A 26578-nucleotide genomic window follows, 5' to 3' on the forward strand; every position below is an offset into this window, starting at 1 on the left:
GAAGTAACAGCTAAAGGGTAAAAATCTCAATTGAGGAGAAAAAAAGGGGGAGGGGGGGGGGGAATGTGGTTTTTGGATTGGAACATTTAACAAAGGTCGTGCGACAGTTTTGGTAACACACATGGTCAAAAATAGGGAGAGTATTTACTCACTCATTGGATGGTTAGTAAGGCATTATGGAATGGTTATTCCAATGATTGAAGATTTCTGGATGTCCTCCAAAAGGTAGCATGATTGAGTATTTCCAGAATAGCTCGCATAACGTTATTTACTGATACATCACAGTTATTGGGTTACTAAATTCGAGAGATGAAAAAAAAAAAAAAAACACACACACATTTGAATACGCGTTTTCACTCCTAGCTCAACAATGTTGATTGGTATATCTGGTACATTAAGCTCAGGAAAGACTGAAGTTGCTAGATACTTGACCTTTCAAGGATTCAAGCTAATTTCTTTTAAACAAGAATACGATGAATCAGATGCCACTACGCCAGAGGAAGATGAAGTATCTCGCGAGATGACAGATTTGACAATCGATGGGGATTATAAAATGGAGGTTTTCAAACATTTTGACGAGTTGAGTGCTTTGGATAACTATGTGACGGTTAATTGGAGAGACAATTTTGTGATATCCCATATACAAGATATGAACATGTTGAAAGCATTACAGAAGAGACCATTTTTCCTTCATATTTCTATTGATGCCCCGGTGTATTTGAGGTATCAAAGATCAAAACTGAAAAATAGGTTTACGTTGGAACAGTTTGTTGATAAAAACGACCAATTGTTGTTTAATGTCACTAACCCGTTGATTGAAATTAACAATCAGGCACAGGTGAAGATTATCAATACGTCGACCTCAATTAAAGATTTGTTTATCAAATTGTCTGAACTAAACCTATTGAATAGTGCTCGATTGAGACCTACTTGGGATTCGTATTTTATGCGATTGGCTGATTTGGCAGCATTAAGATCAAACTGTATGAAGCGCAGGGTAGGATGTGTTATTGTCCGCGAGAACCGAGTGATTGCTACTGGCTACAATGGAACTCCTCGTCATCTAACCAATTGCAATGAAGGAGGGTGTTCACGATGCAATAAGGGTCAAGGGAGCGGGGCATTGTTGGCCACGTGTCTTTGTTTGCATGCAGAAGAAAATGCTTTGCTCGAAGCTGGTAGAGATCGGATTCGAGGTGAGAGTGTATTGTATTGCAATACATGTCCGTGTTTGACATGTTCGATAAAAATAGTGCAAAGTGGGATTAAAGAAGTTGTTTATGCCCAGAGTTATTCGATGGATTTACAAAGTCATAAAGTGATGAGCGAAGCAAACATTATATTAAGACAATTCCAGCCTCCAAAGGATGGAATATTTATATAGTGTCTATATTTGTTTATATTCGTAAGGACCTGGTTTTTCTTCAGCGCCAAATTTAATTTCTTCAATGACTTTGCCATCAACCAACAATTGAGCTTCGATTTTATCGCCCGGTTTAACTTGACCAACACCTTTTGGGGTTCCAGTTAAGATTAAGTCCCCCTTTTCCAATGTCATAATAGCTGACATGTGGCTTAAAATCTTGTGGATAGGGAATAACATCAAGTCGGTTTTGTCTTGTTGTTTGACCTCACCGTTAATTTTCAACACCAATTCAACATTATACGGGTCAGGGATTTTGTCCTTGGCAATGAATTTGGACACGGGCAAGAATGTATCGAACCCTTTACCAATTGACCAAGGCAATCCTTTCTTTTTGGCCTCGTCCTGAACATTTCTTGCTGTCATGTCAATCGTCAAGGCATACCCTTCAATGCTGTCAATAGCTTCTTGGGGCGAAAAAGTGGATGGCAAATTCTTCAAGTCCTTGTTCAATGTGAAGGCCAATTCCACCTCATGATGGACAATAACCCCCTTGGGAACCAAAAATGGGCCAGCGTCGGGCTTTAAGACGGAGGAAGATGGTTTTAAAAAGAAAAACGGTTGCTGTGGTGTTGCATTGTTCAATTCCTTGATGTGAGCAGCGTAATTACGGCCAATACAAAGGATCTTTCTGGCGGTGTCTAAGTATTTCAATGACATTTCAATGTTGGTGTGAAAAAGAATTAAATTGTGGAGATCTAATTGGATACAAAAAATTAGTCAACGAGAAAAGATTTCCCTAGAAGATTTTCGGAGCCGAAGTATAACCAGATACAGACCAATAAATCTGTACTTGACATTTGGCCAATTTTGGTCTAAAATCTTTCAGATCAAGATGTTACGAGGATAGTGTTTACAATGTAGAATATTTATGAAACGGTCCGAACAGTATGGTACTATACCACTGCCATTTAAATCTGTGAGATGAAAAAAAAAAAATTTAATCAGACCATCTCTCACACGTACCCATTATGTCTTATACCCTATTACCATCCAGGCATAGTCTACGAGCTTTATCAGGATTATGGCATCGATTTTATACCACAGCACCTAGTCCATACTATCCTGTGCATAAACCGTACACCCCGCCCACCTCAGAACCAGTGAATACACTATCAGACAATAAATACACCCAACCGACTCCGAAACCTGATGACCATATAATTGTGGCCATGTCGTCTGGTGTTGATTCCTCGGTATGTGCAGCATTATTCAAAGATTATCCTAACGTCCATGGGTTGTACATGGCCAACTGGTCACAACTGGCAACATGTACAGAACGCGATTGGAAGGATGTGCAACGAGTGTGTCGAGATTTAGGCATTTCCAGTTGTGAGCGAGTTAATTTTGAACATGAGTATTGGCATGATGTGTTTGTGCCAATGATTGAGAAATACGAAAAGGGGTTAACTCCCAATCCTGATATTGGGTGCAATAAATTCGTTAAATTTGGGAAATTAATTGATTATTTGCATGAGAAATATGATGGTAAGGATTGGTGGTTGGTCACTGGTCATTATGCTCGGATTATGAAACACAATGAAACCGGAGAGTATCATTTATTGCGAGGCTTGAGTCAGCGGAAAGACCAAAGTTACTATCTTTCGTCGATCCCACCACGATCATTATCGAAAATCTTATTGCCTATTGGCCATTATATCAAACCACAAATTCGAAAATTGGCACATGATCGGTTTCAGCTACACACAGCAACAAAGCCTGACTCCCAGGGGTTATGCTTTGTTAACCCGCAACAATCGAATTTCCGAGAGTTTTTAAATGATTACATCCCGGAAAACCCAGGTGACATAGTTACTGAAGACGGTAAGGTTTGGGGTCGACACAAAGGGTTATGGCACGCTACTATCGGACAGAAATCGTCGGTGTGCATGCCGCAAGCAGATCCAAAATATCAAGGAATATGGTTTGTTAGTGATAAGAACTATGAGAAAAATCAAATCATAATAGTCAAGGGCCATGACAACCCAAGATTGTTTAAACAAACTGTGGAGTTGACACAATTGGAATGGCTATGTCCTAAAGAAGAGGTGATACATTTACGGGGGTTACAATTTCAGTATCATTCGTTACTGAAATCGATTCCTGTCAAGAGAGTAATTGATTCGGGAGACAAGTTGGTGGTTGAGTTGGAAACTCCGGTTCGTGCCTTGGCACCAGGCCAAGCTGGCGTGTTGTATAATGGCAATCGAGTGTTGGGCGGTGGAATGATTAGTAGAACCATGTAGAAAAAGTAATTCCTATTATTAAAAACTTATACTTAATATACAATAACACACAAAAATCAAACATGAGAAATAAAAATTATAATCCACCTTAACAATACCACTAATAATATATTTTTTTTCTATTTTTTTTTTAGAAAGCAGTTATAGTTGGATATAACTGGTTAACATCATCCTTTTGTTCTTGGCTCTTTTCCTTTTCTTGTTGTTCAATTTGTTTTCTCAAATATACAAGAACACTATGGATCATGTCTCTGTGTTTAGCAACATCTTTCAAATTGAATCCGTCAATCGTCACTTCTTCAACGTTTTTGTCAACAATGTTTAATTTATCAAACAAAGCATCGAGTTCTTCTTCAGATGAAGTACTGTAATCGTCGTCGTCTTCATCGTCGTCGTCGTCATCTGAGCTCTCACTACTGTCCTCATAAGATTGTGCAGATTTCTGGTAAGTTGAGACCCCGCCAAATTCTAACGCACTTGGAGGTTGTTGTGCTACACCAGAATATGGCAAGGACCGGTTGATTTGAGGGTATGATGGCAAGTATCCATTGTGGTTATTAACCAATCCTTCTTTATGTGATGATGAGCTGCTGGTGGTGTATGAGCCATTGCCAATAGTTGGTAATGAAGGATACAACTGGCCATTGGTTTGTTGAGCTGGTTTTTGTTGGGCAAAAGAGGCAACACCAGGGTTTTGCTGTTGGTACTGACTCGACATGTTTTGATATTGCATGTCGATGGAATTCGATAAGGAGTTAAAGAATTTTTCTGCTTCATAGATGTTACCGCCGTATTGCTGTGGGTTTTGTTGAGGATGGTGGTGGTGCAAATGGTCATCCAAATGATTCAACTTGTTAAACACATCAATATTATATTCAGAGCCAGATTTCATTCTCTTGGTGGTAAACTCAGAAGAAACTGCAGTGCTCACAGCGCCTGGCTGCTGTGGTGGCTGGGCCATTTGTTGGAAATTGAAATCATTCAAGATACTATTGACCACATACATATTGTGTTGAGAGTTGTTTTCGTACCTTCTTTTTCTTGAGGCCTCGTCGTATAACCCGTCACCAGGGTTGCCAGAGTAATAATTCAATTGCAAATCGGACGCAGTAGTTGCATTTGCTCTTTTGTTTGCCAATTTCTGTTGCTGTTTGGCCTCCTTTTGTTGCTGTTTCATCAACTCTCTCTGTGCCTTCTTCAACTTCTTTGGATGATCTTCAGCGTGGGTCTTGGAATGTTTCTTTAAATCTTGGGGTCTCTTGAACGATTTAGTACACAAGTCACAATGGAAAGGTTTCAATGGGACATGAACTCGCAAGTGGGAAGTAATATGATCTCTCTTGACTGTGGTTGTGCCACAATTTTCCCAAAGACAAGTCAACGACAAATTATTTGAAGATTTGCGGCCAACATGATCATCACATAAATGATCATACAAAATTTCTGGTGTCTCAAAAATAATGTTACAGTTACTCCATAAACACTTGAATGGACCCTTCAAATCCTCATCTCTAATCTTCTTGTATGTCTTTTTGAATGGTTTTACTGGTGCAGGTGGTTTCTGGTTCAACTCGTTTATCGAAGGGATATTATTGTTGTTTGCGTAGTACCCGTGATGGTCATGGTACTGTTGTGGCTGCTGGTTGTACTCTTGGTGCAACGGCTGTTGCTGGTAACCATAAGCTGGTTGGTGTAAATAATAAGATGGCTGATTGTTGTACACTTGATTAAGACTTGGATGTAACTGAGTTGGCAATTGCTGGGCCGGCTGAGTATAAGATTGTGGAGCTGTGGTGTTGGTCTGGCTGGCTGGTTGTTGGCCTACACTAGGAGTAAAGGCTGCTGGTTTGTGTTCATTCGTGGTTGTTTTAACCAAATGTTGTTTAGCGTCAGTAATAGGGGAGTTGGCTGCGGATTGAGAAGTAAATGAGGAATGAGGACTATTGCCCATAGCATTAATGTGAGGTGATTGGGATGAAGTAAACGATGAAGGTGAAGTAGCATTATCTACATCAATATCAGATGAGGGTGATTTCTTAGATCCGTGGTGATGTTGTGTGGTGGTCTCAGCAGTACCGGTATTGCTGCTATCGGCATTCAAATATGTCACTGGATGTATGTTGTAATTCATTGTCTATGGTAGAGTCTGGTCTAGGTAAAAGAAAGCTGTCTATAGTATAAGTGGGTCGTTATATAGAAAGATTAGAGAAAAAAAAAAGGCGTGACTTCTCTAGATGTTTATTTTAAAACGGGAATTTGATAATATATATAATGTATAATATTGTGTTCAAATTTCTCTCCCTAAAAAATTAACTTACAGGAAAATTTTACAAAGACTGTGAAGATTAAAGGAAAAGGAAACCAATGAATGAGTTCACTTGCCAAGAAAATTCTCTAGTTCAACATAGTTGGGTTTCTTTTCTTTTTTATAAAAAACCAAGAAAAAAAAGTTAATTGGGTAGTGTTGCACGACCTTATAGGTCAATATACACGAGAGGCTGTGGGAGCACACAATTTTTTTTTTTTTTTTTTTTCTTAGCGCCAAGGATTTTTACACTCCAGAGTGAAAATGTAAAATGTCGACTCAAAATTTTAATTGAAAACAGTCACAAGTTTCCAAATCACGTAATTGTCTAGCATGGCTTTTACGGGGATGTCTCTGGTTTAGGTTGGCTTTAACACATCGCCGAAATTTTTGGGATGCCAGAGTGTGCTATCCAATTGGTCTTGGTTCCACAGATCTCGACATAGATTTTGAGCCATGTACATGACCAACTGAACTTATTTGCTAAGCCATCAAATGCACACACATACAAGAAAAATGGCGACCAACTATAATACACACTTACGGAAACCTTGGATTGTCATAGTTCTCTGCATAGTTGTGCATTCAAAAGTGTGTCCAGCTATTAATGGATGCGAAAAAAATAAAAAAGAAAAAGTATACTCCGCCGAGAATCTGGGAGAGACCGTTTCTGTCAAAGTGAAAACCTGTAATAGTTTAATGGTGTGGTGGTGGTTATGGATAGATGTAACAAGAACACAAAGTGGTCAAAACATGGGTACTGTTGGTGTTTCCTAGAGATACCATCGATAATCGCACCATACTTTTGTGTAGTTTCTGTTATTACTTCCACACCCGATAGGTATACTCAGGAAATTCGATGGTGAGGGGAAGACAATCTACCTCAAGAAATTTATCTGTATGTGCCGTGTTTTGAGTCAGCACATGTACAAAGGGATAGCTAGGAAGTTCTAAACTAGTAGTTGTCGGGGCCAGAAGACTCCTTGTGGCTGAGATATTGCCCATGTGTCACCGAAACTACCCACATACCCGACCTTCACTGAGAGAGTTTTGCCCAAAACAATAGAAACAGCTCGTAGCCTCTAAATCGTGACGAGGGATTAGATTCAGTAAAGGGTTGGGCAGAAACAACACCAAATTGGGTTGCTGTGGAGGGGCTGCGTGTCTCTACCAATTGCTATACAAAGTGAACTGATTTCAACAATTTTTTTTAAAGCTTGAGCAATAATCTACTATACTACAACCAACCAACCAACCATGTCGAATCAACCATCAAGAACAATAGTACAGGAAAGCAACATTCTACATTTGAGACCAGGGTCTGAACCAACACCATCATCGTCGAATCAGCAACCACCACAACAGGAGCAACAGCAAGAAACGACGTCAACAAATAAGAAGAAACCACGAGTCAGATGGACAGAAGGCACTGTTGATAACGAACATATGAATAAGAAGAAGACCAAAATATGCTGTATCTTCCATCCGCAACGATCATTTGATGAAGAAGTTGAAGACGATAACCATAATCATAGCTGTTCGAGCTCAGACGAAAGTAGTGATTCTTCAGACAGCGAGGGCGATAATGGCGAAGATGACGAATCAAGACGTTCTGGCGGCATACCCAAACCTAATGCGTACGAGTATCAGCCACACTATGAAAATCGATCGAAACCTCCTCAATAGATGTTTTAATATATATATCATTAGATTATAAACTATGTAGAATACGAACTATGCCAACGGGTAACCAAAAAAGTACAGTGTATACTGCTTTAACGTATGTGAAATAAAAATGCGAGTGTCGAATAATCAAATGCCGACGTAAATAAATAAGGTAATGCTGGGTGGTATTATTCGGGATTAGTGATTTTAAGTTTTCTTGAATAATCTTGATTATCGCCAAGCGACTTGTTTGAAAAATTCTGATTTAAAAACATTGTGTCTGGATCTAATCTCGAATCTATCTCATTAATAGGGAACATGGCTCCTGCGTCTACTTCTGGGTTGTTGATATTTGGCGAGGAGCTCATTTGGCTGCTTCTTCTGCTCATCAACTTGCGTCTTGATGAGCTTCTATTGACCCCATTATCTTTGTTGTTGTCACCAGTAAAATATGCAAATAAAGTCTTTGAGGAACTGTTTCTCTTTAATGTCGAAAAGGATGAATGCTTGCTGTATGGAGCAACAACAGTAGCATGGTTGACCGATAACTCATCTGAGCTGTATTGGTTTTCTTCGTCGCTGTACCCGTCGTGGTCGTTGTTTCTACCACCTGCTCCACCAAAGCAACAGCAGCAGTACAACATGGCGCCGACGATCCCCACAACAACAATTCCCACCGCAGTAAAAGTACCAGCAACTTTTCCCTTGTCGTCGAAGAATGTGTCCTTGCTTCTTGCAGCTGTTGGTGATGAGCTGGGGGCCGACAGGGTTGGGGCAGTAGATGCATCTTGAGACCGCAAATGGGAAATTGATTCAAAGCTTGTGGAGGATGTTGTCGAATCCAGGGTTGATTGTGTGGTGAATTGGGTTATGTATAATGTCTTGATTTCTTGTGTTTGGGTGCCGTTTACTGTCTTGATTGAGTAGGCGGTTGTTTGCTCGATTTTTGTCGATACTATAGGTGTTTGCGAAGATGACTTTGTTGATTTAGATTTGGATGTGGTGCTGGGAGACACGGTAAGCACCTCGGTGGAGTATTGTGTGACTTGGACAACATCGCTGGAACGGTGAGTTTCTGTTACTTGGGTTGTTTTGGTAACCATTGTGGTGGGAGGTGAGCTTGTTGAAGGGGTGTCGGGACTAGACGAAGTAGTTGAAATGGTGGTGCTAGAACTAGTGCTACTAGTTGATGTGCTTGTGCTAGAACTAGTGCTACTAGTTGATGTGCTTGTGCTAGAACTGGTGCTACTAGTTGATGTGCTTGTGCTAGAACTGGTGCTGCTAGCTGATGTGCTTGTGCTAGAACTGGTGCTGCTAGTTGATGTACTTGTGCTTGTGGAACTGGAACTTGTAGTGCTCGTGGAGCTAGTGCTGCTGCTAGTGCTGCTGCTGGAAGTCTTTGTAGCTTTGCTGGATGTGCTTGTCTCTCCTCCAACAGTTGCTGATGGTTGCCCAATAAGTAAGTACCCGAAATAACCACCTCCAGCACAGTTTTCCTCGTCCTTATACCCGGGACACCCAATCTCACAATTCGACATATCTGCAGTGTCTGCTGGAACATCATTGGTACAGTAACAGTCGTTTCCTGACAATATAGCAACGGCATACCCATCTTTCGAACAGGTGTCACGACAAAGCCCATTCGACATAAACTCGCTGCTGGTCTTTTCACCGCCCAAGTTGGTCGAGGAACATCTACTTAACGATAGTGCGTGGGTTAACGAAATGTATAATAATATTGCCAATAATTGAGAATGTAGTACTGACATTGGTATCATTGCTACTCAATCCTGTAAATGAATGGTTGGCAGTGTGATTAAAAAGAATTAATCGTCCAAATTTTGATCAACTGATGAAAAGAAATAGCAAATAAAACACAGTTGGAAAAAAAAAAAAATATTTAAGCCTTCCAATAATCCCGAAATGTAAATCTAAAAACAAAGGTTCTTCCCTAAAACAATCGAAAGGAAAAATATTGCACAAACGGTTTAAGCGCGTTGCGTTTGAGAATTTCAGAAACCTATCGCTGTCCTTTCTCCACTAGTGACGATAAAGTTGTGAAGCCCGTGATGTAAACCTATTCGAATGATAAGCAGGAATGGCTAGGAGCAAGGGTGGTAGTGTGGTATTGTCTCGAGGGATCTGGTTGCTCCTTCAATCTAAACTATTTGTATTTCTTAAAATAGCAACTATCGAAGTTGTTTTGTAAACAAAAAAAAAAAAAAAAAATATTATCGCAAACGATGCACTCAATGGGAAAAACGGGATCTTGAGGAAACAACAAGTGACAAGGAAAAAACAGCGGTATAGGAAAGGGGAAGTCGAAGTGTATATATATTCTAGCAATAAAGGAGATGTGTTAGAAAATAATTTGTTGATACAAAAATAACCCTTGGTGCTTAGGGGGTGGAAATTCTAGCGCAACACAAAAAAAGCGCCTGCTCGAATTATGGTTTGCAAAACATATGATACTGACAAACTCTTGACTCGAAGATTAGGTTGAAGATATTTTGAGGTTAACAGTTTGGGGAGTATGTGTATGCTTGGCTTGGTAGTATGGGCCCCAGACAGATAGTCAAGTTTTGCGATTGGCCCACATGGTGGGTTTTAGGGTCTTTGCTAAGGTTTTAAGGTTTCGTTTGGGCTTTTCTGGAATAGGAAGTTCAATGATTTTGATTAGCCACAGTAAGCCCACGCTGCCAGGTATTGCTGAATCTTGTAGGTATAACCTGCATGTGTACGTACAATGGTTAAACTGTTTATTTCCATACGTTTAGTTTACTGATTGGAGTAATAGATCTATCAATTGCTCTCTGTTTCATGCAGGCTTTTCTAAAAAAGGGAAAGTAATTGGTGGATTGGAGTTTAGGGTGGGAATTGTTTCAAGTTTTTTTTTTGGTTAAAAATTTATTGCGAAAATTTTTCGAAACGGCACACGCCGCTGACAAAGACAAATATATATTAACTATGTACACTTAGAGCAAACACCTCTCCTTCATCAAGGCGACGGTGTAGTCATCGAACCCTTGGGTTATTTTATCCACTCTAGTCCTGTTTCTACTAGCGACGCCTTTTGCTTTGATGTGGCTCATAATCTTGTCAATTTCTGGTTTCGGGAACTCCCTGGAGTCTTGCAAGTGTGGGAATAGTTGGTATGCCTGATCATTCTTGATCTTGTTGGTCAAGGCCAACCACTTTTCGATTTCTTCTTGGGAGAGCATTTCCCAGGGAAGGGATATGTTTTCAAAAGTGTGGTTATTGGCAAACTCGACTCTTGCCTGTAATTCATGCAACTTGCCATACAGAATTCGTGCTAGCATCTTGTAGTTTTCGGGGATGGTTTGGGAGTCGGCGTACTGGATGATCTCACACGGTATACTGAGCACATGCGTGGCCTCATATATCATCCCTCGAACAACAAACACTAGCTGCTTCAAATGCCTTATATCTGTATACTCATTCACCAAACTCTCGATAATTATACTGTAAATAGGAATCGTTTCATGTATTTCAATAGTTCTCCCAAAATACTGCTGTAGCATCAACAAACTGCTCAGTTGGGTGCTGCTTTTCAATCCTAGCAACCAGTTTTTAAAGTCATACTCGTTAGATCCGGTAAATGGCCCACCGTTGACTCTTGCGCGGTGGAATATCACTTTGGCTCGTATCATATCGTCGTTCTCCCAGTGCTTAAACCCCAAATCGTTCTCAATAAAGTATATCAAATCTTCTGTTGTCGACGCTATCGTAGCAAAATCGTCAATAATTCGCAAGAGCAAACCTCTCAGTATCGGTATACCGTTTTCTTGTATGAAACTGATGAAGGCCTCTTTTAGATGCACGTTGTGGATGATATCGTAGACCTTACTCCATGTCAGTAGGTTCACGTCTATTCCCAACTTTTGGCTCAACTTTAAATACTTTAATGCTAACGTAAACGAGTTTGCATTTGCTCTGATTCGCGAGTGCACCTTGACCACTTTTAGTAGGTTGTTAATTGTCTCGGTATTGAGCAAGTGCCCTTCTATGTTCATCACGAGCAATAGTTCTCGAGCAAACGAGCTTTGGTTCTTGTCGTGGCCAAAGTATTTTATCAACCAATTGAATGTTGTGGTTGACCGAAACGGCCTGAATTTGGTGGTGGTTGTCTTGTGTGTGTATAGTAGTATGTGAGGGATAATGCCCGACTGCAACGACAGGGAGTTTCTATAATGAAACTTGCAGTGGGTGAGGTGGTAGATGTATTGTTCGAACGAGTCTTTTGTGAGTGGTGACGGTATTGGAGGGATTTCGTGAAATGCATGGTGCGGCACGTCGTATGCACGTATTGCTTCTTGATCTAGGATTCGGCGTATAGTCAGTTCGTTGTGGTAGTCGATATTCTTCAAGTGAGGTGGCGTTATTTCCAACAAGTACTTGATCAATTTGTCAAACTCGGGTTTGTCTGCGAGGAAGGTATCCAAGACGTCTTGTGGTTTTTGGGAAGCCCGTTTGTTCCAATTCCTGGACGCCAGCGCACTATCGTACTCCTCTTTCTCGTTAAATGTCTTTAAGTTGGGGATCTCTATTGGCTTGAGAAAGTCCTGGAACACCTTTCTTTGGAAGTCAGTGTACATGGGTTTGAGTTGTGCTAGTTTCTCGTTGGGCAAGTACTTGTTTTCCTTGTGTAGTACCTGTCGTTCATTGCGTGGATGGGGTTTGTTTGGGGGTTTATTTGTTTTGGATAGACTATCGATCTGCCGTATGGATTTGCCTATTCTTGAGATTGTCTCCCGTATAGACAACATTGATAGTGATGATAAATGGGAACACATTTTTAAGAGAAATTTTCTCATCGAGAAAAAAAAAAAAAAAATCTTCAACACACCATTACTCATCATCCATCATGACTTCCCCTCAAAGAGAAGGATTCAGTATCCCATCATCTATCTCACATGCTGCTTTAGGACAAGTTCAAAGCAAGTCGCTTGGTGTTAAGTATAACTGTGCACAGTGTGCTGCGTCGTTTTCGTTGAGCAAGAGTGATACTATCAGATGCAAAGAATGTGGCCACAGAGTTATCTACAAAGCCAGAACGAAGAGAATGGTACAGTTTGAAGCTAGATAGGGGTGTGTATTGTTGAATATATTATATGATGTTTGCTATTGGAACTATAGACGGCCTTCCGTGGGCACACTGAAATGGGAGCTTGCACTGACTGAGTTTGGTGACGATTTGATACATTTCGTCTTTTGTTAAAATGTCGCCAAACATTATAGCTGATCGACAGGCCTTGGAGTTGATCAACTCGGTTATGATGCGAGGCAAGTGGTACGATGTTTCGAACCAGTTGTTGCAGTCGATGTGTACACGTTTGACGTGGTCAGCCAAGTCGTAGCAGTGTTGTAGCAACGAATCTTTAAGAAGGTCGTTCTCTATTTTAGTAAGAAGGAATGGCAAGTGGGTGATTACCACCCGGTCACTCTGCGTAGCAAAATGTATACCAAAAGTATTAAAGTTGGGTGCATATTGGTCAAACAACACCGTTTCTGAAGGATGCAAGATGAAGGTGACTGGGTTCTGGAGTCTCAAACCAGGGTGGCGTTGCTCCACGAATTCTTGCAAATACTGTTCAACTCTGATTCGTTCGTCGCTTGCGTGCTGGTCCAACACAACTATCTGGTCGGCTATTGTCAACAATATAAACTTTCGATCGATTTGGTTGATTACTTTGAATCTTCCAGGCGCCAAGTCCTCTCGTGAGAAGGAAAGATTGGTGAAAGGGGAGTGGTCAGTGCATGAGCAACGGGGTAGTTCTGGATGGACGATTTTTGGCATTCTGGGTAGGGGTGTTGACTTTACGTGATACATCCGATTATCGACTAGCCCATTAATTTCATTCTCTTTCAAAAACCCCAACTTTGCTTTTGTGGATAGCATGTACTTGTCGCTTCGCTTCATCGGGCCGGTCAGACATTTCACAGGTGGCTCTTTTTGAGGGACTTCTAGAAACTTGCTGATAATCTTATGCACAATGCGGAGTACTATATTCCAAGTATAACAGTCATGGGAGTGTTGTTTCGGATAGTGGGCTCTAAATATAAATGTGGGATACTTGTAATTCCCTGTGGTAAACAACTCGTTTAGGCGCTTTGATTCTTGGGGAGTTAGTGTGACTGGTCTATCGTTGACAAAGAAGTACTGGTGTTTTGGGGATATTGGTGATCTGCCGATTATCCCTGAAATCCTGATATTCTTAAACCGTGCAGACACAGGGTCGAATTTTGTTTTTATTCCAAATAGCTGGAACAATAGGGTGGGGTAGTCGGAGCCGTCTATGGATACTAACCGATCAAGCTGGAATGTGGTGTGGTTGACAAGCAACACGGTTAGACCAACCGAAGGCTTTTTTATTAGTGATTGCAAAATAGCCACCTTAACTGCTTCAAGTTTTGGTGGTGTCTGTCTTCGAACGGGCATGTTTTTAAAAATGTTGGCAGCAATTACCACTGTGCCATGTGGGTTGATATCGCCAACCTGGAAGTAACCGAAGGAGTAGCCATCATACAACTTGGCAACTTGATTGGTTAGCTTGAATGGGCTCGAGTACCCATCTGCTTTGGATATAATGGTAAGATTTGAAATTGCCTTTAACGCAAAGAGCGCCTCTCCTTTATAACCAAAGGTCTTTGCCTGCCATTTGGAGGTATAGTGTTGTAGGGTAACCTTTTCCAAATCCTCAGGGGTGATGCCGGGTCCATTATCATGAATGTATACGCTCAACGAAACTGGGTCTATCTTGATGGTGATTTTGTCAGCGCCGGCATCGACACTATTCTGTAAGAGTTCTCTTACCACCAGGTCCAATGAGTGGAGGATAGTGTGTGAGCGTATTTGCGTGACCACTGAATCGTCCAACTGTCTTATCGAGTGCATGAAAGTTGAACGCACAAAAATTTTTTTTTTTTTCGAAACAAAAACATCTTCCTCTTTAATCAACAATCATGTCAGACGAGTCAGTTGCAACAGAATCAATCCCACAGACAGTATTGCCTTTGGAGATAATAGACAGATCGGTTGGTAAGAGGGTCCGGGTGTTAATGACTAGCGATAAAGAGTTTTACGGAAAGTTGATAGGGTTTGATGATTACGTTAATATGGTGTTAGAGGATGTCACTGAGGACGGTGGAGCTGGCCCAATTAAGAAGATGCTATTAAATGGTGGTCACATTGCCATGATTATTCCCGATATGTAAAGCGTATAGATGCAGAGTAGAATGTATGAGTGGCAAATAGTATAAATGAACGTTTTTTTTTTTTTGGCCACCGAATTTTTTTTTTTTTTCTTTGGTAGAGCAATGCAACTTACTATATCTTTAGATCATTCGGGTGATATTATCTCGGTAGACGTTCCAGAGTCACTTAGCTTGGAAGATTTCAAGGCTTACTTACTGGCAGAGACTGGTGTAGATGCTGGGGTCCAGCTGTTGAGGTTTAACGGGCAGGAGTTGGTGGAGAACAAACCGTTGAGTGAGTTTCAAATCCACGATAATGATCTTTTACAGATGTCGAAAAAGCAGGAGCCAGATGAACGGATAGAGATGATTAGACAGCAGGTATTGGCTGACCCCAATGTCAGAGAGCAAGTGAGATCAACCCAGCCCAGTCTTTTTGATGCGTTGAATGATCCTGCCAGGTTTAGAAGTTTAATAATGGAGCAAGTATCACAGGAGCACCAGCAGACGAGTTCTAACCAGGCTGAGTTGTTGCGTTTACAGCAGGATCCCGACAACCCGGCAAACCAAGAGCGTATTTTAGAGTTGATTAGACAGGAGGCGATTGAGGAGAATATGAAGTTGGCGTGGGACATTTCGCCAGAGAGTTTTACCACTGTCAATATGCTCTACATCAAGCTAAAGATTAATGGAGTTGACCAAGTTGCAATGGTTGATTCTGGGGCGGCGATGACGACGATCAGTCCTTCGATTGCTGAGGAGGTTGGACTTGCACGGTTGATTGATAAGCGGTACAAGGGCCAGGCTGTTGGCATTGGCACACAACAAATTGGTGGCCGAATCCATAGTGCCCCGATTGAGATTGGTGATACGAAGATCGAGTTGCCGTGTTCGTTCTATGTGGTCGACACGCATGTGGGGATCCTTTTTGGTTTAGATATGTTGAGAAGGCATCGGTGCACGATTGATTTAGAGAGGGACGTGTTGGTTATTGGCCAGCACATTGAAGCCAAGTTTTTGAGTGAATCGGAGATCCCGAGAAAGTCTTTAGGGGGAAATATATTTCAAAGAGAGAATTAGTATATAAGATTGTGTGTATCTAAAGCTTCTTGTAAACGAGACTGTTTGAACGATGTAGTGATGGGCAAGATGTTTTGGGAGAGCAAGTAGCGGAACAATTCCTGTGATTTGTTTTGCAGGTCTTCCAATAACGTGTCTGCCTTTGTATTTGGCTCTCTTAGTGGGGTCAATGGCCCGTATGCCTCGACATGGATTCCGTGTTGTTGGCAGAACTGGACGACGTCCAGGTTTGGCGAGCCAAGGTAGTACTGGATCTGGTTGACCGAGGGGTAGACGCCGGTAGCCTCAAAAAGTTTTTGCAATTGGGGAATACTAAAGTTTGACACGCCAATGTATCTGACCTTTCCTGTCGCCTTGATGGATATGAATTCCTTCCATAAGGATTCTATTGTGTAGGGGTCGCCCTGTTTTGGGGGAAAGTGAATTAAAAACAAATCGATATAGTCTGTCTTCATCTCTTCTAGGGCCTGTTCGATAAAGTCGGTTGGGGTAAAGGCCTTCTTCTTGATCATGGACGATGAGACTGAGTACTTGGTGGTGATCCATAACTTTTGACGTGGGTAGCCGGCTATGGCCATGCCCACTTCTGGTTGGGTGGTGTACACCTCAGCCGTGTCTATATGGTTGTACCCAATATTCAATGCATACTTGAGAATATCAACAATGACGGATTGATTTTTGGGGGTAGGGTCTCCCCGTTTAAGGTCTTTGATGGAGGTGCCGGTGCCAATGCCAATGGTAAGTGGGTCACCAGAGACGGTGGTAAGAGAAGTCATGGTGAGGTACCACAGAAATTTTTTTTTTTTTTTTTTTCGATTACAAACTAAATATTCTATAAACCTTGGAGAGCTTCTTCTTCTTCTGCTGTAGGTCTTTTCTTCAATTGCACTGGTTTTCCAGTGATTCTAAAATAAATATCCTTCACATCGTCTGTAGTGCTTTCGAAATGTGACGAGGCGTCGTAGCTCTTGGAGAGGAAGATTCCGTTTTTGGTGCCGTCGTCAACTGGTTCGTACAACTCGGCGATACCCATTAATGTGTCCACTCTGGGGCCCAACAATTTGAACGCAGGTTCTAACTCGACGTGTGGGGCGTCGGTTTCAATGATGGTGGAAACAATAGCAAGGTAGTACCCCTTTGGAACAACACAGTGGACGTCCGACAACACAGCAACGTAGATGTCGTGTTTTCTGCCAACCTGGTTCTGGGGGATGATCAACTGCAACGAGTCCAATTCAACGCCAGGGACGGGGTGGTCCAAAATACAAATGGCCCTGATGACTTTGGCGCCGGTCTTTTTGACGTTTTCTGGAAAGTATGTTGGGTCGGCAATGACGATGGGGGCTCTGGCGGTACCCTCTTTGGTGACCACACCGGCAAATTTCTTATCTGGGCCCTCTCCCTCATACAACACTTGGTCAATTGGGGTATCCAACATGTAAGTACCGCCGTAGATGGCCGACAATCTGGCAAAGCCTTGTGGCAACTCGCCTAACCCGTACAATGGATAGATGTATGGCGACTTGCCGTACTTGGCGACAGACGAGGCGTACAACATGATTCTTTCGTAGGTAGGACGGGCGACTTCGTTCAAGTAGTCGTCGGTTGACCACAATGCCATGGCGTGCCCAATAAAGTCTTTGGTACCGTTTTCCAATCCAAAATAGGTGTAAATCTCGTTCATGGTGTTTTTGTCTAAATCGAAACCCTGGTGGGTTGATGCGTCGTCCTCGTCGTAGTTTTGGATAAATTCTAAGAACCTCTTCATTCTTCTTTTTTCAAAAATGCCCATCAAGGAGGAAGCCAAAGCTTCTTTTGCGTTGGAGGGGACTTTGGCGATTTTGCCGTTTCTGTAGACGTAGCTGGCAGCAATCTGTTTGAATTCCATGTACCGGGTGACATCGGTGTTGACCAATATGTTTGTTAATTCTCCGTTGGCCATTAAGAACTTGGGGATAAGATCAACACACCAGTCTCTGTCTCTGCCCTTGAGTTCTGGTTTTTGGGAGGATGGTTTGAATTTGGAGTACAACTGGGAAAGATTAAGGGAGGCAGACTCACCCCCGTAAAAGTCTTGTCTGTCAATGTGCAAGACCTTTTTGCCTTCAACGGATAAGATACCTGACAAGACACACTCGGTCAAGCCAGTACCTAAAACAATAACGTCGTAGTTTTCGTCCATGGTTGGATAAAGAAGAGTGGGGTGTGTATGATTATTTTTTGTCGACAAAAAAAAAAAAAAATATGGAATGCGTGTACACTTGGCGAGCCAGACTTGACGAGGTGTATATGTAAACACGTCGTACCGGACGAGTGATGTGGTGTGTCGAGTTGCCGTTGACAGGGAAACATCTGGTTACATCCTGGCATAGCAGTACTGTGCATTGATCACTGAGCGTTTTATGGTGACAGAAAACTGTGCGACGATGCAAATGGGGTTTCTACAAGACATGGCTACGCAAGAGGATCGCACCTAAAAGGCTGGGATGGGAGATATGTATATTTTATCACCTATTTAGCGTATTGATGGGATTAGTAATGTTACTGACGATGTTTTTGCTCCAATTTTGTGGGTAAACATCCAAAAAAAGCAACACAAGAGTACAACGTCTATCATAATAGGTAGGCTATGTACTAAATAAAGCTAAAGGTCAATAACAACGTGGTGAGCCCTTACTAGGTTTTAGCTAATCATCGATAGATAAGAGAAAATTGATATTTACTGTTCACTTACAGGGTCAATTGAAGTTCTACAGGATGTACAGAATTTAGTAGTAGTATCAAGGTCAGAGTTGTGGCTAGAAAGTATCCCGCTGGCTATAGTTATGAGCCTACTGAGGGTGTGTAGGTCTAGCAGTAGAGTGAAGAAATGCTAATTATTGGTATATCCCAGGTACCAAGCAATAGAAAAGGTGCTGTAATTGTGATGCCTAACTTGTGCCCCCTCTAGATCTTAAACATTCCGGCACAGATGAATTGATTTGCAATTAAACAGTCCTACTCTAAATGGTGTACCTCGAAACATCAAGACATCCGTAGCTGTCTTCATCCGTTGAACATCCTACATCCGTACTTTTCAGGGGGTGACAAGCACCCCCAATTTTCAATAAGCTGGGGCATCCGTACGGTATGCCGATTGATGTGTACACATACCAGGCAATACAAAAAGAAAAAACGAACAACCAAAAAAAAAAAGACCAGCAACAACAACTACTCTTCACCAGAAGGGGGCCCAGTCATGGGCAAACACCTTTCAAAGAGAAACTACCAAGACAACTTATTATTGTTATCCCAAATTTATCATTTTCAACAATGGAGGATGCTATTACAAACATTAGCAATATACCATCGAAAGCAAGTGGGTCCTTTGCGTTCAGTTCTTACATACAAGTACACCTTGAAGGCTCGTTTATAAAACACTAGCGTCTTCATATTATTGTATTCAGAGAGTTCAAGTTTCGTTTTTAATTATGACAACCAAGCCGCCGACCATGGCAGAGAAGTTGGCGCATTTTGCAGAAAAGCTGCCACTGCCACCACCGAAGAAGGGGAGTGCCAAGACGGGCACGTACGGCCACCAGTTGGCCAAAGCAAAAAAGAAATAGAGATGGAGCCCCATGCAGATACCGACCGTGAGTTGGAGGAGTTGGAAAATATGGTTACCTACGTGAAGAACATTGGAGCAAGCCAATGGCCTGCTATGTTGAATAGATTAGACGGCGCCAGTAAGGCGTTTATTAGAGAATGTGTCTCCGACATGGTGACCGACCAATATACTGGTGACCACACCAATGTGGTCGATGAAGGAGACTCGGATGGAGGTTGCTTTGAACAGCAAGAGGCCATCAAGGTCCACTTGAAGGAAACTATACCAGACAAGATTAGAGAACAAGGAGCCAACTCCGACATGGAGAAGGCATTACTTTACGCAGCAGAAAATGACTTATTCAGAGTAAGATTTATGACAGACGGTACATACAGAATTATCTACTCACAAACCGGAGGCAAATTTTCCAATATGTTTCCAAATTTAGACACAAATGCCCCCCTAGTAAAGAAAATAGAGATATCGTACCACCGGAACAAAGGAGGTAACGACTGAAGTAGAAGGAGAAAAGAAATAGAAAAAGAAATAGAAATAGAAAAAAATAACCAACAGCACCTGGAAAAGGATAGGAAAGTTACTTCAAAGTAACTGGAAGACCATGTGCGGAAACATAAGTTTTAACCAAATCCGGGGCGGTTCTCAGCAACGCTGATGCATTATACTAAACAATTTTGCCGTCAGGATGAGTTGTTGTGGGAGCATGGCGAGCAGCTAATCTAAATCCACGACCGACCTTGCGATGACCCACGATAGCAACAACATCGACAAGAATAGACCCATCTTTGTAACGTTTTCAAGCAACTGGTTCGGAGGGGGCCACAAGATAATTAGAGGGGACCGTTTTCTTTAACCTGAGTTGTGAAATGTGAAAAGTAGGATCACCTCTATAGGACGATGGCATTTCTAAAGTATAATTGACTAACCCACTTTTAGAGAGGATTGTAAAAGGTCCAGAAAATTTAGTCCGTAATTTGGGAACAAACACTGAGTCGTGGCCATCAGGATGGCTATTGAGAAAACGGTTATCAACAAAAACTTCAGAGCCAATCTCATATTCAACATCTGTATGTTTGGCATCATAATACTTTTTGGCAAGTTGAAATGCGGCCGCATGAGCAGCTACCGCGGCATTCGTGTAGCGAGCAAGCAGCTGTGTAATATCTAAGGCTTGACGAGAAAGAGATTCCTGGTTGTTTGGAAATAACATAGCATCTGGAGACTTAGGAACATACCCAAGGTCCACTTCAAATGGACTTTTGTGATCTAAACTAGTCAGTGGTTGGGAGTTAAGCACATATTCAGCAATGTGAATTAACATAGGCCATTGGGAATTGTCCGTAATATATAAGCGTAAGTATGTTTCAATCAATTTATTCCGATTTTCGACCCGGCCGTTGGCTTGCTGGTGCATAGCTACTGTTAGACGGGAACGCACGTTAAGACCTTTGAACACCGATTGAAAAAAAATCACTTCCAAACTGGGGCCCACGGTCCGCAGTAATGGACTGTGGTAACCCGTGATATGGAAAGTATTTGGTCATAAACAAGGTAACAAAATGTTCAGCCGAAAAGGAACTTGAAATTGGGTATAAATGTACTCTATTGGTAAACATATCCACTATAGTGAAAATTGCATTAACTGTAGCGTTTTCACGAGTGACCGTAGGGAAACCACTAACAATATCTGTCGCAATATCAGTCCAGCGACCGGCAACCGGATGGCTGGCTTGGAGTAAACCGGCAGGAGCGTGAGAATTACTTTTGGTACAAGAACAAACGGTACAAGATGCGACATAATTTAACACCGTGTTGTACATATCTGGAAAATGAAATTTGGTGCGGATATCTTGATATCTACCGCTACCCGCGCATTTTTGACCACATGTTTTTTTCTTGACCACATTTCTTGACCACATGTTTGTTAGCACTTTATAATTTGCCCAATTTTGGTGGTAGCGCAAAAATAAGGGTACCATAGGAATCTACATAACCCAGGGAGATAAACCATATAGTTTTTAGGTTTATAACTTCAATATACACTGAGTTGTTGTCGAACAGAAAAAGGTTAAAAATTCAAGGGCAAGAGAAAAAATGATTTTTTTGCGCGCACGACCCGAAAAATCAGAATTTTTTGAAAAACAGCGATTTTTGGTCATTTTTGGAAAGACGTGGACGGACAACCAGGAGAGGTGGTAAACTGAGAGTTGATAGACAGTTAGCTAGGTCAATGAATTTGAGGTTGAAAAAAGAAGGGTGGTTATACCTTTTCTGTGTGGCGAGTTATTAATGATTTTCTTTGACCACACGTTTTTGGGTAGCGCTGAGTTTTGACCACATTTTTTTTCTCTGGTTGACCACATTTTGGGTAGCGCCAAAGAGCGCAGATTTGAAGGGCACTGATTTTTTGACCACAGGTTTGACCGCACATATTCTTTGACCACTGATTTTCTTTGAGCACTGATTTTCTTTGACCACAGATTTTCTTTGACCGCAGATTTTTTCTATGAGCACTGATTTTTTTTTGACCACACATTTTCTATGAGCACTGATTTTCTTTGACCACACATATTTTGACCGCAGATTTTGTTTGAGCACTGATTTTTGACCACACAATTTTGACCATCTAGATGCGTTTGATGATAGTATTGATTTGATTGTGGGTACGATTGAGAGTCTTACCAAGACACATGTGAAGGATTTTTTTTTTTGAATTTCAGACAAAGTTATGGAAATTCGGGTGAGTTGTTTTTGTTGGTTTTAGACGTAGGCCCAGGTCTTGTTAGAGGAGAGCGAATTTCGCGAATTATCTAGAATCAAGTACCTGATATTACGATCATTCAAAAAGGTGATTAGTTTGGGTGCGACGTTGCCGCAGAATTTTGCAACTGTGATGGAAGAGAAGTTGTTGTTGCGGTTGTTAGTGAGCCGAACCGGAATGTTTATATTGAGTCGAAATTTGTGAGTGATGATGGGAAGAGGGTTGGTTGTTTGGTTGGTGTTGTTGAACGGTTTTTAGAGAGCTATTCCGAGGAGATCATTTTCGTTTATTTTAGCTGTCTCGCGACGCTTAGAGAGTTTGGTGATATTTTCCCGAACAGTGTGAGCATCAGTTCTGAAACTAGTGACATTGCGTTGGCTCACAAGCAGATTAGTAGGACACGGATTATACTTGCCACGAAAGCGGCTTCGGTAGGCTTGGATATATCGAAGATTAGACAGATTGGCAACGGTTCCGGAAGTTATTCAAGTCATAGGTAGACTTAGAAGCAAGCCGCTGTATGTTTTATTTCTCAGCGGTGATCGAGACGGTGGGTATGATGAGAGTGTTGATGTTGGTGAGTGCATTAAGAAACAAATTTGTCAGTTTTACCTGTTAAAATGGAATGGGCACTTTAACTGTTGTGGGGTGCAGAACGCACATGGTGAAACAAGGGATATTGTTAAAGTAATGGTGCAGGCGCTGGGGGCTGCATTTAAGAGACGGCGGGTAGAAGAGAGTGCACAAGAACAGGCAAAGAGGAAATTGGAGGAGCTTGACAAAAAGTATACATTTATTAGTATTGACAATCTTCATTTATGGTTCAAGTTCTATAAAACGACGTTAGAAGGTAATCCGGTTGTGAGGGTTGAAGGGGTGTGTGATTGGTGTTTTATGAATGATGAGGAGTGTTCGAGAAACTGTTGCGAGGGATATAAGGTTGTGCATCAAAGTCTAGCTTGCAGGATTATATTTGGAGGAATGAGCGGGGATGAAGTTTGTGAGGTTGTGCAGTATGGACAAGATGATTCAAGCGTATGATGAGACACTTTTGGTGGGTCTGTTTTTGGATGATACTGGGTTGAAGTTGAATAGTAGAAGAGACATTTTGAATGAAACGTATGCACGAGTTTTGTCGAAGATTAATAAATTTAAACCGGAGGAGTGGATGCTTAAAGTTTTAGGAGCTGAATCGACTGGGAGTGCTGTGCAAATTGCTGGTCAGGAATGGGAGAAGCATGCTATGGAGACGTACTTTGAGGTACCCAGGGAAAATGTATGTCGAGAATGTGGATGCTTAAATGAGCGTCACAATGGCTGTATTGGGAACAAGACGTTGTTGTATTTCTATACTGTGTTTGTCGATGCAAGATGTAGACGGTTTAGGGGAGATATGCAAGTGTTTAATCATTGGATGCGTGCTATGATGCGTTCACAGGTGGTAGGATTGTATCAACATATATTGGTTCTGGTGTATAAGGAGTTGAAGGATAAGAAATAGGATGTAAAATGCGTGTAAGACGAATACAAGATGAACAAGAACAAGTTGAACAAGAACAAGTTGATTAATCTAGGACAAGTGACAACAGGAAGTAGGCAAATACGACACAACAAGGACAATTTGATTAATCCAAGAAAGTTATCGACAAGTTATAGCAAATACGGGGAAAACACGAGTTGAGTAATGTAAGACAAGTGGGGACAAGTCATGACAAAGGCAAATTGACTAATCTGAGACATGTCAAGATAAACACAAGTAATCTAAGGCAAGTGACAAAAACGGGATATAGAAGACAAGGTGATAATTCAAGGACGAATGACAAAACTCAAGACATTCAACAACAAGTCATAACAGGGAGGAGGCAAAGACGTAACAACAAGGACGAGTTGACTAACAAAGACATGCCGATTAATCTGGAGGGAAATAGGGACAAGTTGATTAATTTAAGACAAACTGAGTAACTGAGACATGTGAAGATGTAGCACAACAGGACGGGATGACAAAATAGGCAACGTGACTAATCTAAAACAACAGGTATGAGTTATGACAGGACATGTTGGTGGTGGGGAGGACGTACGGATGGATAGATGGTTGGACGAAGAAATGATAAAATTTTTTTTTTTTTTTTTTGGAGCGTTGAAAAAATAACTAGCTGGAACAAATGGCTGGCTAAAAAAAATGGCCGATATTTTGCAATCTTAATCTATGCGCACTGACAAGGTGTCAGATATATAGAATTTTGTTAGGAAGGTGACATGTAATTTGAAAGGTGTCATGTTTTTTAGCACTTTATAGCTCACCCAATATTGATGGTAGCGCAAATGTAAGGGTACCAGAACAATCTATATCATCTGGAGAAGCGATCTATATACTTTTTAGGTTTACAACGTTAATATAGACTGATCTGTTGACTAGAAAAGTTGGTTGCTTTTAGGGTCAAGAGAAAAAACTTCTTTTTACGCACACGACTGGAAAAATCAGAATTTCATGGAAAAGGGCATACTATGGGTTAACTTTGAAGGAGTGCAGAGGGCGAACCCGAAGAGATGGGAAGGTTGAAATTTGGAGATAGCTAGGTAGGTCATTTAAGATGGGTTTTGTAGAATATTGTGTGTGGTTCGCTCTTTTTCACTGAGTTATTAGGGCGTCAGGTTTTTGTTGAAAGGTGGCAGGAAAAACAACAAAGGGTTATAGTGCAAGGCTCAACGACTAGTGTCTTGATCGAGTAGCAGCGTATTTCATCGATATTGTAAGAATTTAGGTTTATTTTTACAAGAATGTTGACCCAAAAAAGATCGATGGGTACTTCTGTGTGAAGATTCTTGAGGGTTTATTTAGACAGAAAACAATGTTTATTTAAGCTATAACAATTTTTCCGGATTAGGAAACGACTCCCCGGTTTTCTAATTCGTGGGTCGACGAGCATTTACAGCTGGCAAAAAAAAAAAAAAAATAAAATAAAATGACAACAATCAAACAGCTATTACTCTTATCATCTTCATTGGCACTTCACTATCACAGGCATGATAAAGCTACTACTGATATAAGAATGGGGAAATAGAATATATGGAACTTGGAAATACTGATTTCTGAAATGATTTAACCTGTTGGAAAATTAGCAACGATGGAACTCTCATTAGCAATGTTCAACATCTAACACAATTAGCCTAATCAAAGCACATGTGGATGGAAAGACAGTCAAGCTTGCAAGAATTTGAAGTGTTACTGATTTTGTGTTTAGACAAGGAGCATAAGAAAAGAAGTTGTATTATGTCTGTTGAAAACTGCATCAAAATTTATTGATTGAATGGCTATATTTCAGTGTTCAAAAACGGATTCATCTCAAATTGGGATTGGCAAAAAATATTCACAAGACAATCACACAGGAGAGTAGTAATAAGTACTTGTTGCTTGTTTGGTGCATCTACTTCAATTCTTTGGCTAAAATGTGAATCAAGTTTGTCAGTCTAGCTAAATCAGTATTACAATGTATATGGAGAAGTATACGATGTTGATGTTGCGGTGATGCAGTTGCTTAATGCGAGAGGAGAACAAGAAGGTGAGATTGGTGATTTTGACTTGACAAAACACACGATGAAGAAGACACTTTCAGGGACTGGACGGGATCAGAGTAAAGTGAGTGCAGGACAGATGCGACGTGTTATTAATCTGATTATGGGGCAGCTGTGGAGTGGCGAGATAGACGATAATAAGAAGATGACTCGCAAAGAGAAGAAGTTGTTAGAGGATTATGAGTGGAAGACTTCGGAGGTTGAGCAGATTTTAAGTAGATTGTGTAAGGAGTAGATTATGTATTTAATCGATTGTTTGTCATTCAGAGTTTATGGTGCAGTGTAGGTGTAACGTGGGGAAAAGACAACGCAACAAAAAAAAAAAATTGTATCACTTTCTTCTTCGACAAATCAACAACAAATCAGTTATTCATTCAATCAGATATTCAATCAATCAGATGAAATGAAGTATGCAATTGTGAATGCTGCTATGAGTTGCTAGATATTCAAGAAAAGGTCAAAACAGCAGGGTGACAGAAGAAAAATTTAAATTCAAAGTTGTCAAATTAGATGGCACTAAGTTAAAGATGGGAGTTGTCAAAACAGATGGAGTCAAGTGAAGGATAACAATTGCAATGGCAAGAAATGAGAGAGAATCAAACCAGGCTAACAATTTAAGACAGTTGTCTAGCTCGAGAATGAAAAAAACTCAATGGAATGTTTGAGTGAAATAACGCCAGGCATGTCGGACAGAGAAAAAGCTAAT

At 41.1% G+C, this 26578-nt stretch overlaps 15 protein-coding genes and 2 pseudogenes across 15 annotated transcripts, besides 4 other annotated features; 8 read left to right on the forward strand and 9 right to left on the reverse strand. All coding sequences in view use genetic code 12, as the record gives it.

Annotated features, from left to right (window-relative positions):
- Positions 1 to 370: 370 nt before the first annotated feature.
- On the forward strand, positions 371 to 1384 carry CD36_13280 (deoxycytidylate deaminase (dCMP deaminase), putative; the record flags this gene model as incomplete). Its single annotated transcript, XM_002417922.1, has 1 exon — positions 371 to 1384. The coding sequence occupies one exon, from the start codon at positions 371 to 373 to the stop codon at positions 1382 to 1384; it is 1014 nt and encodes a 337-aa protein (XP_002417967.1).
- Positions 1385 to 1387: 3 nt separating this feature from the next.
- On the reverse strand, positions 1388 to 2083 carry CD36_13290 (fumarylacetoacetate (FAA) hydrolase, putative; the record flags this gene model as incomplete). Its single annotated transcript, XM_002417923.1, has 1 exon — positions 1388 to 2083. One exon carries the CDS (start codon positions 2081 to 2083, stop codon positions 1388 to 1390), a length of 696 nt encoding a protein of 231 aa, XP_002417968.1.
- A 311-nt stretch (positions 2084 to 2394) lies between these two features.
- Positions 2395 to 3669, forward strand: CD36_13300 (tRNA (5-methylaminomethyl-2-thiouridylate)-methyltransferase, putative; the record flags this gene model as incomplete). The annotated part of the gene is made up of 1 exon (XM_002417924.1): positions 2395 to 3669. The coding sequence occupies one exon, from the start codon at positions 2395 to 2397 to the stop codon at positions 3667 to 3669; it is 1275 nt and encodes a 424-aa protein (XP_002417969.1).
- Positions 3670 to 3799: 130 nt separating this feature from the next.
- RIM101 (pH-response transcription factor pacC/RIM101, putative) lies at positions 3800 to 5800 on the reverse strand (the record flags this gene model as incomplete). The annotated part of the gene is made up of 1 exon (XM_002417925.1): positions 3800 to 5800. The coding sequence occupies one exon, from the start codon at positions 5798 to 5800 to the stop codon at positions 3800 to 3802; it is 2001 nt and encodes a 666-aa protein (XP_002417970.1).
- Positions 5801 to 7231: 1431 nt separating this feature from the next.
- Positions 7232 to 7660, forward strand: CD36_13320 (protein phosphatase inhibitor, putative; the record flags this gene model as incomplete). The annotated part of the gene is made up of 1 exon (XM_002417926.1): positions 7232 to 7660. One exon carries the CDS (start codon positions 7232 to 7234, stop codon positions 7658 to 7660), a length of 429 nt encoding a protein of 142 aa, XP_002417971.1.
- Positions 7661 to 7827: 167 nt separating this feature from the next.
- CD36_13330 (cell wall integrity and stress response subunit 4 precursor, putative) lies at positions 7828 to 9417 on the reverse strand (the record flags this gene model as incomplete). The annotated part of the gene is made up of 1 exon (XM_002417927.1): positions 7828 to 9417. The coding sequence occupies one exon, from the start codon at positions 9415 to 9417 to the stop codon at positions 7828 to 7830; it is 1590 nt and encodes a 529-aa protein (XP_002417972.1).
- A 570-nt stretch (positions 9418 to 9987) lies between these two features.
- CD36_13335 lies at positions 9988 to 10083 on the forward strand (annotated as a pseudogene).
- Positions 9988 to 10083: a sequence feature.
- Positions 10084 to 10614: 531 nt separating this feature from the next.
- On the reverse strand, positions 10615 to 12426 carry CD36_13340 (conserved hypothetical protein; the record flags this gene model as incomplete). Its single annotated transcript, XM_002417928.1, has 1 exon — positions 10615 to 12426. The coding sequence occupies one exon, from the start codon at positions 12424 to 12426 to the stop codon at positions 10615 to 10617; it is 1812 nt and encodes a 603-aa protein (XP_002417973.1).
- Positions 12427 to 12524: 98 nt separating this feature from the next.
- On the forward strand, positions 12525 to 12746 carry CD36_13350 (DNA-directed RNA polymerases I, II, and III minisubunit, putative; the record flags this gene model as incomplete). Its single annotated transcript, XM_002417929.1, has 1 exon — positions 12525 to 12746. The coding sequence occupies one exon, from the start codon at positions 12525 to 12527 to the stop codon at positions 12744 to 12746; it is 222 nt and encodes a 73-aa protein (XP_002417974.1).
- Positions 12747 to 12767: 21 nt separating this feature from the next.
- CD36_13360 (DNA mismatch repair protein (mutL homologue), putative) lies at positions 12768 to 14555 on the reverse strand (the record flags this gene model as incomplete). Its single annotated transcript, XM_002417930.1, has 1 exon — positions 12768 to 14555. The coding sequence occupies one exon, from the start codon at positions 14553 to 14555 to the stop codon at positions 12768 to 12770; it is 1788 nt and encodes a 595-aa protein (XP_002417975.1).
- A 422-nt stretch (positions 14556 to 14977) lies between these two features.
- On the forward strand, positions 14978 to 15934 carry CD36_13370 (DNA damage-inducible v-SNARE binding protein, putative; the record flags this gene model as incomplete). The annotated part of the gene is made up of 1 exon (XM_002417931.1): positions 14978 to 15934. One exon carries the CDS (start codon positions 14978 to 14980, stop codon positions 15932 to 15934), a length of 957 nt encoding a protein of 318 aa, XP_002417976.1.
- CD36_13380 (conjugated polyketone reducatse C2, putative) lies at positions 15931 to 16710 on the reverse strand (the record flags this gene model as incomplete). Its single annotated transcript, XM_002417932.1, has 1 exon — positions 15931 to 16710. The coding sequence occupies one exon, from the start codon at positions 16708 to 16710 to the stop codon at positions 15931 to 15933; it is 780 nt and encodes a 259-aa protein (XP_002417977.1).
- Positions 16711 to 16766: 56 nt separating this feature from the next.
- CD36_13390 ((secretory pathway) RAB GDP-dissociation inhibitor, putative) lies at positions 16767 to 18116 on the reverse strand (the record flags this gene model as incomplete). Its single annotated transcript, XM_002417933.1, has 1 exon — positions 16767 to 18116. The coding sequence occupies one exon, from the start codon at positions 18114 to 18116 to the stop codon at positions 16767 to 16769; it is 1350 nt and encodes a 449-aa protein (XP_002417978.1).
- A 1425-nt stretch (positions 18117 to 19541) lies between these two features.
- Positions 19542 to 20036, forward strand: CD36_13400 (transposable element protein, putative; the record flags this gene model as incomplete). Its single annotated transcript, XM_002417934.1, has 1 exon — positions 19542 to 20036. One exon carries the CDS (start codon positions 19542 to 19544, stop codon positions 20034 to 20036), a length of 495 nt encoding a protein of 164 aa, XP_002417979.1.
- Positions 19599 to 19977: a mobile genetic element (partial ORF1;~subtelomeric).
- Positions 19978 to 21399: a mobile genetic element (subtelomeric).
- On the reverse strand, positions 20335 to 20952 carry CD36_13410 (retrotransposon protein (fragment), putative; the record flags this gene model as incomplete). The annotated part of the gene is made up of 1 exon (XM_002417935.1): positions 20335 to 20952. One exon carries the CDS (start codon positions 20950 to 20952, stop codon positions 20335 to 20337), a length of 618 nt encoding a protein of 205 aa, XP_002417980.1.
- Positions 20978 to 21517, reverse strand: CD36_13420 (retrotransposon protein (fragment), putative; the record flags this gene model as incomplete). Its single annotated transcript, XM_002417936.1, has 1 exon — positions 20978 to 21517. One exon carries the CDS (start codon positions 21515 to 21517, stop codon positions 20978 to 20980), a length of 540 nt encoding a protein of 179 aa, XP_002417981.1.
- A 653-nt stretch (positions 21518 to 22170) lies between these two features.
- CD36_13430 lies at positions 22171 to 23725 on the forward strand (annotated as a pseudogene).
- Positions 22171 to 23725: a sequence feature (in-frame stop codons; partial sequence; probably pseudogene;~Similar to C. albicans YRF1, (HPR5)).
- Positions 23726 to 26578: the final 2853 nt, after the last annotated feature.

This window comes from Candida dubliniensis, chromosome 1 (genome assembly GCF_000026945.1).
Source record: "Candida dubliniensis CD36 chromosome 1, complete sequence".
NCBI lineage: Eukaryota > Fungi > Ascomycota > Pichiomycetes > Serinales > Debaryomycetaceae > Candida > Candida dubliniensis.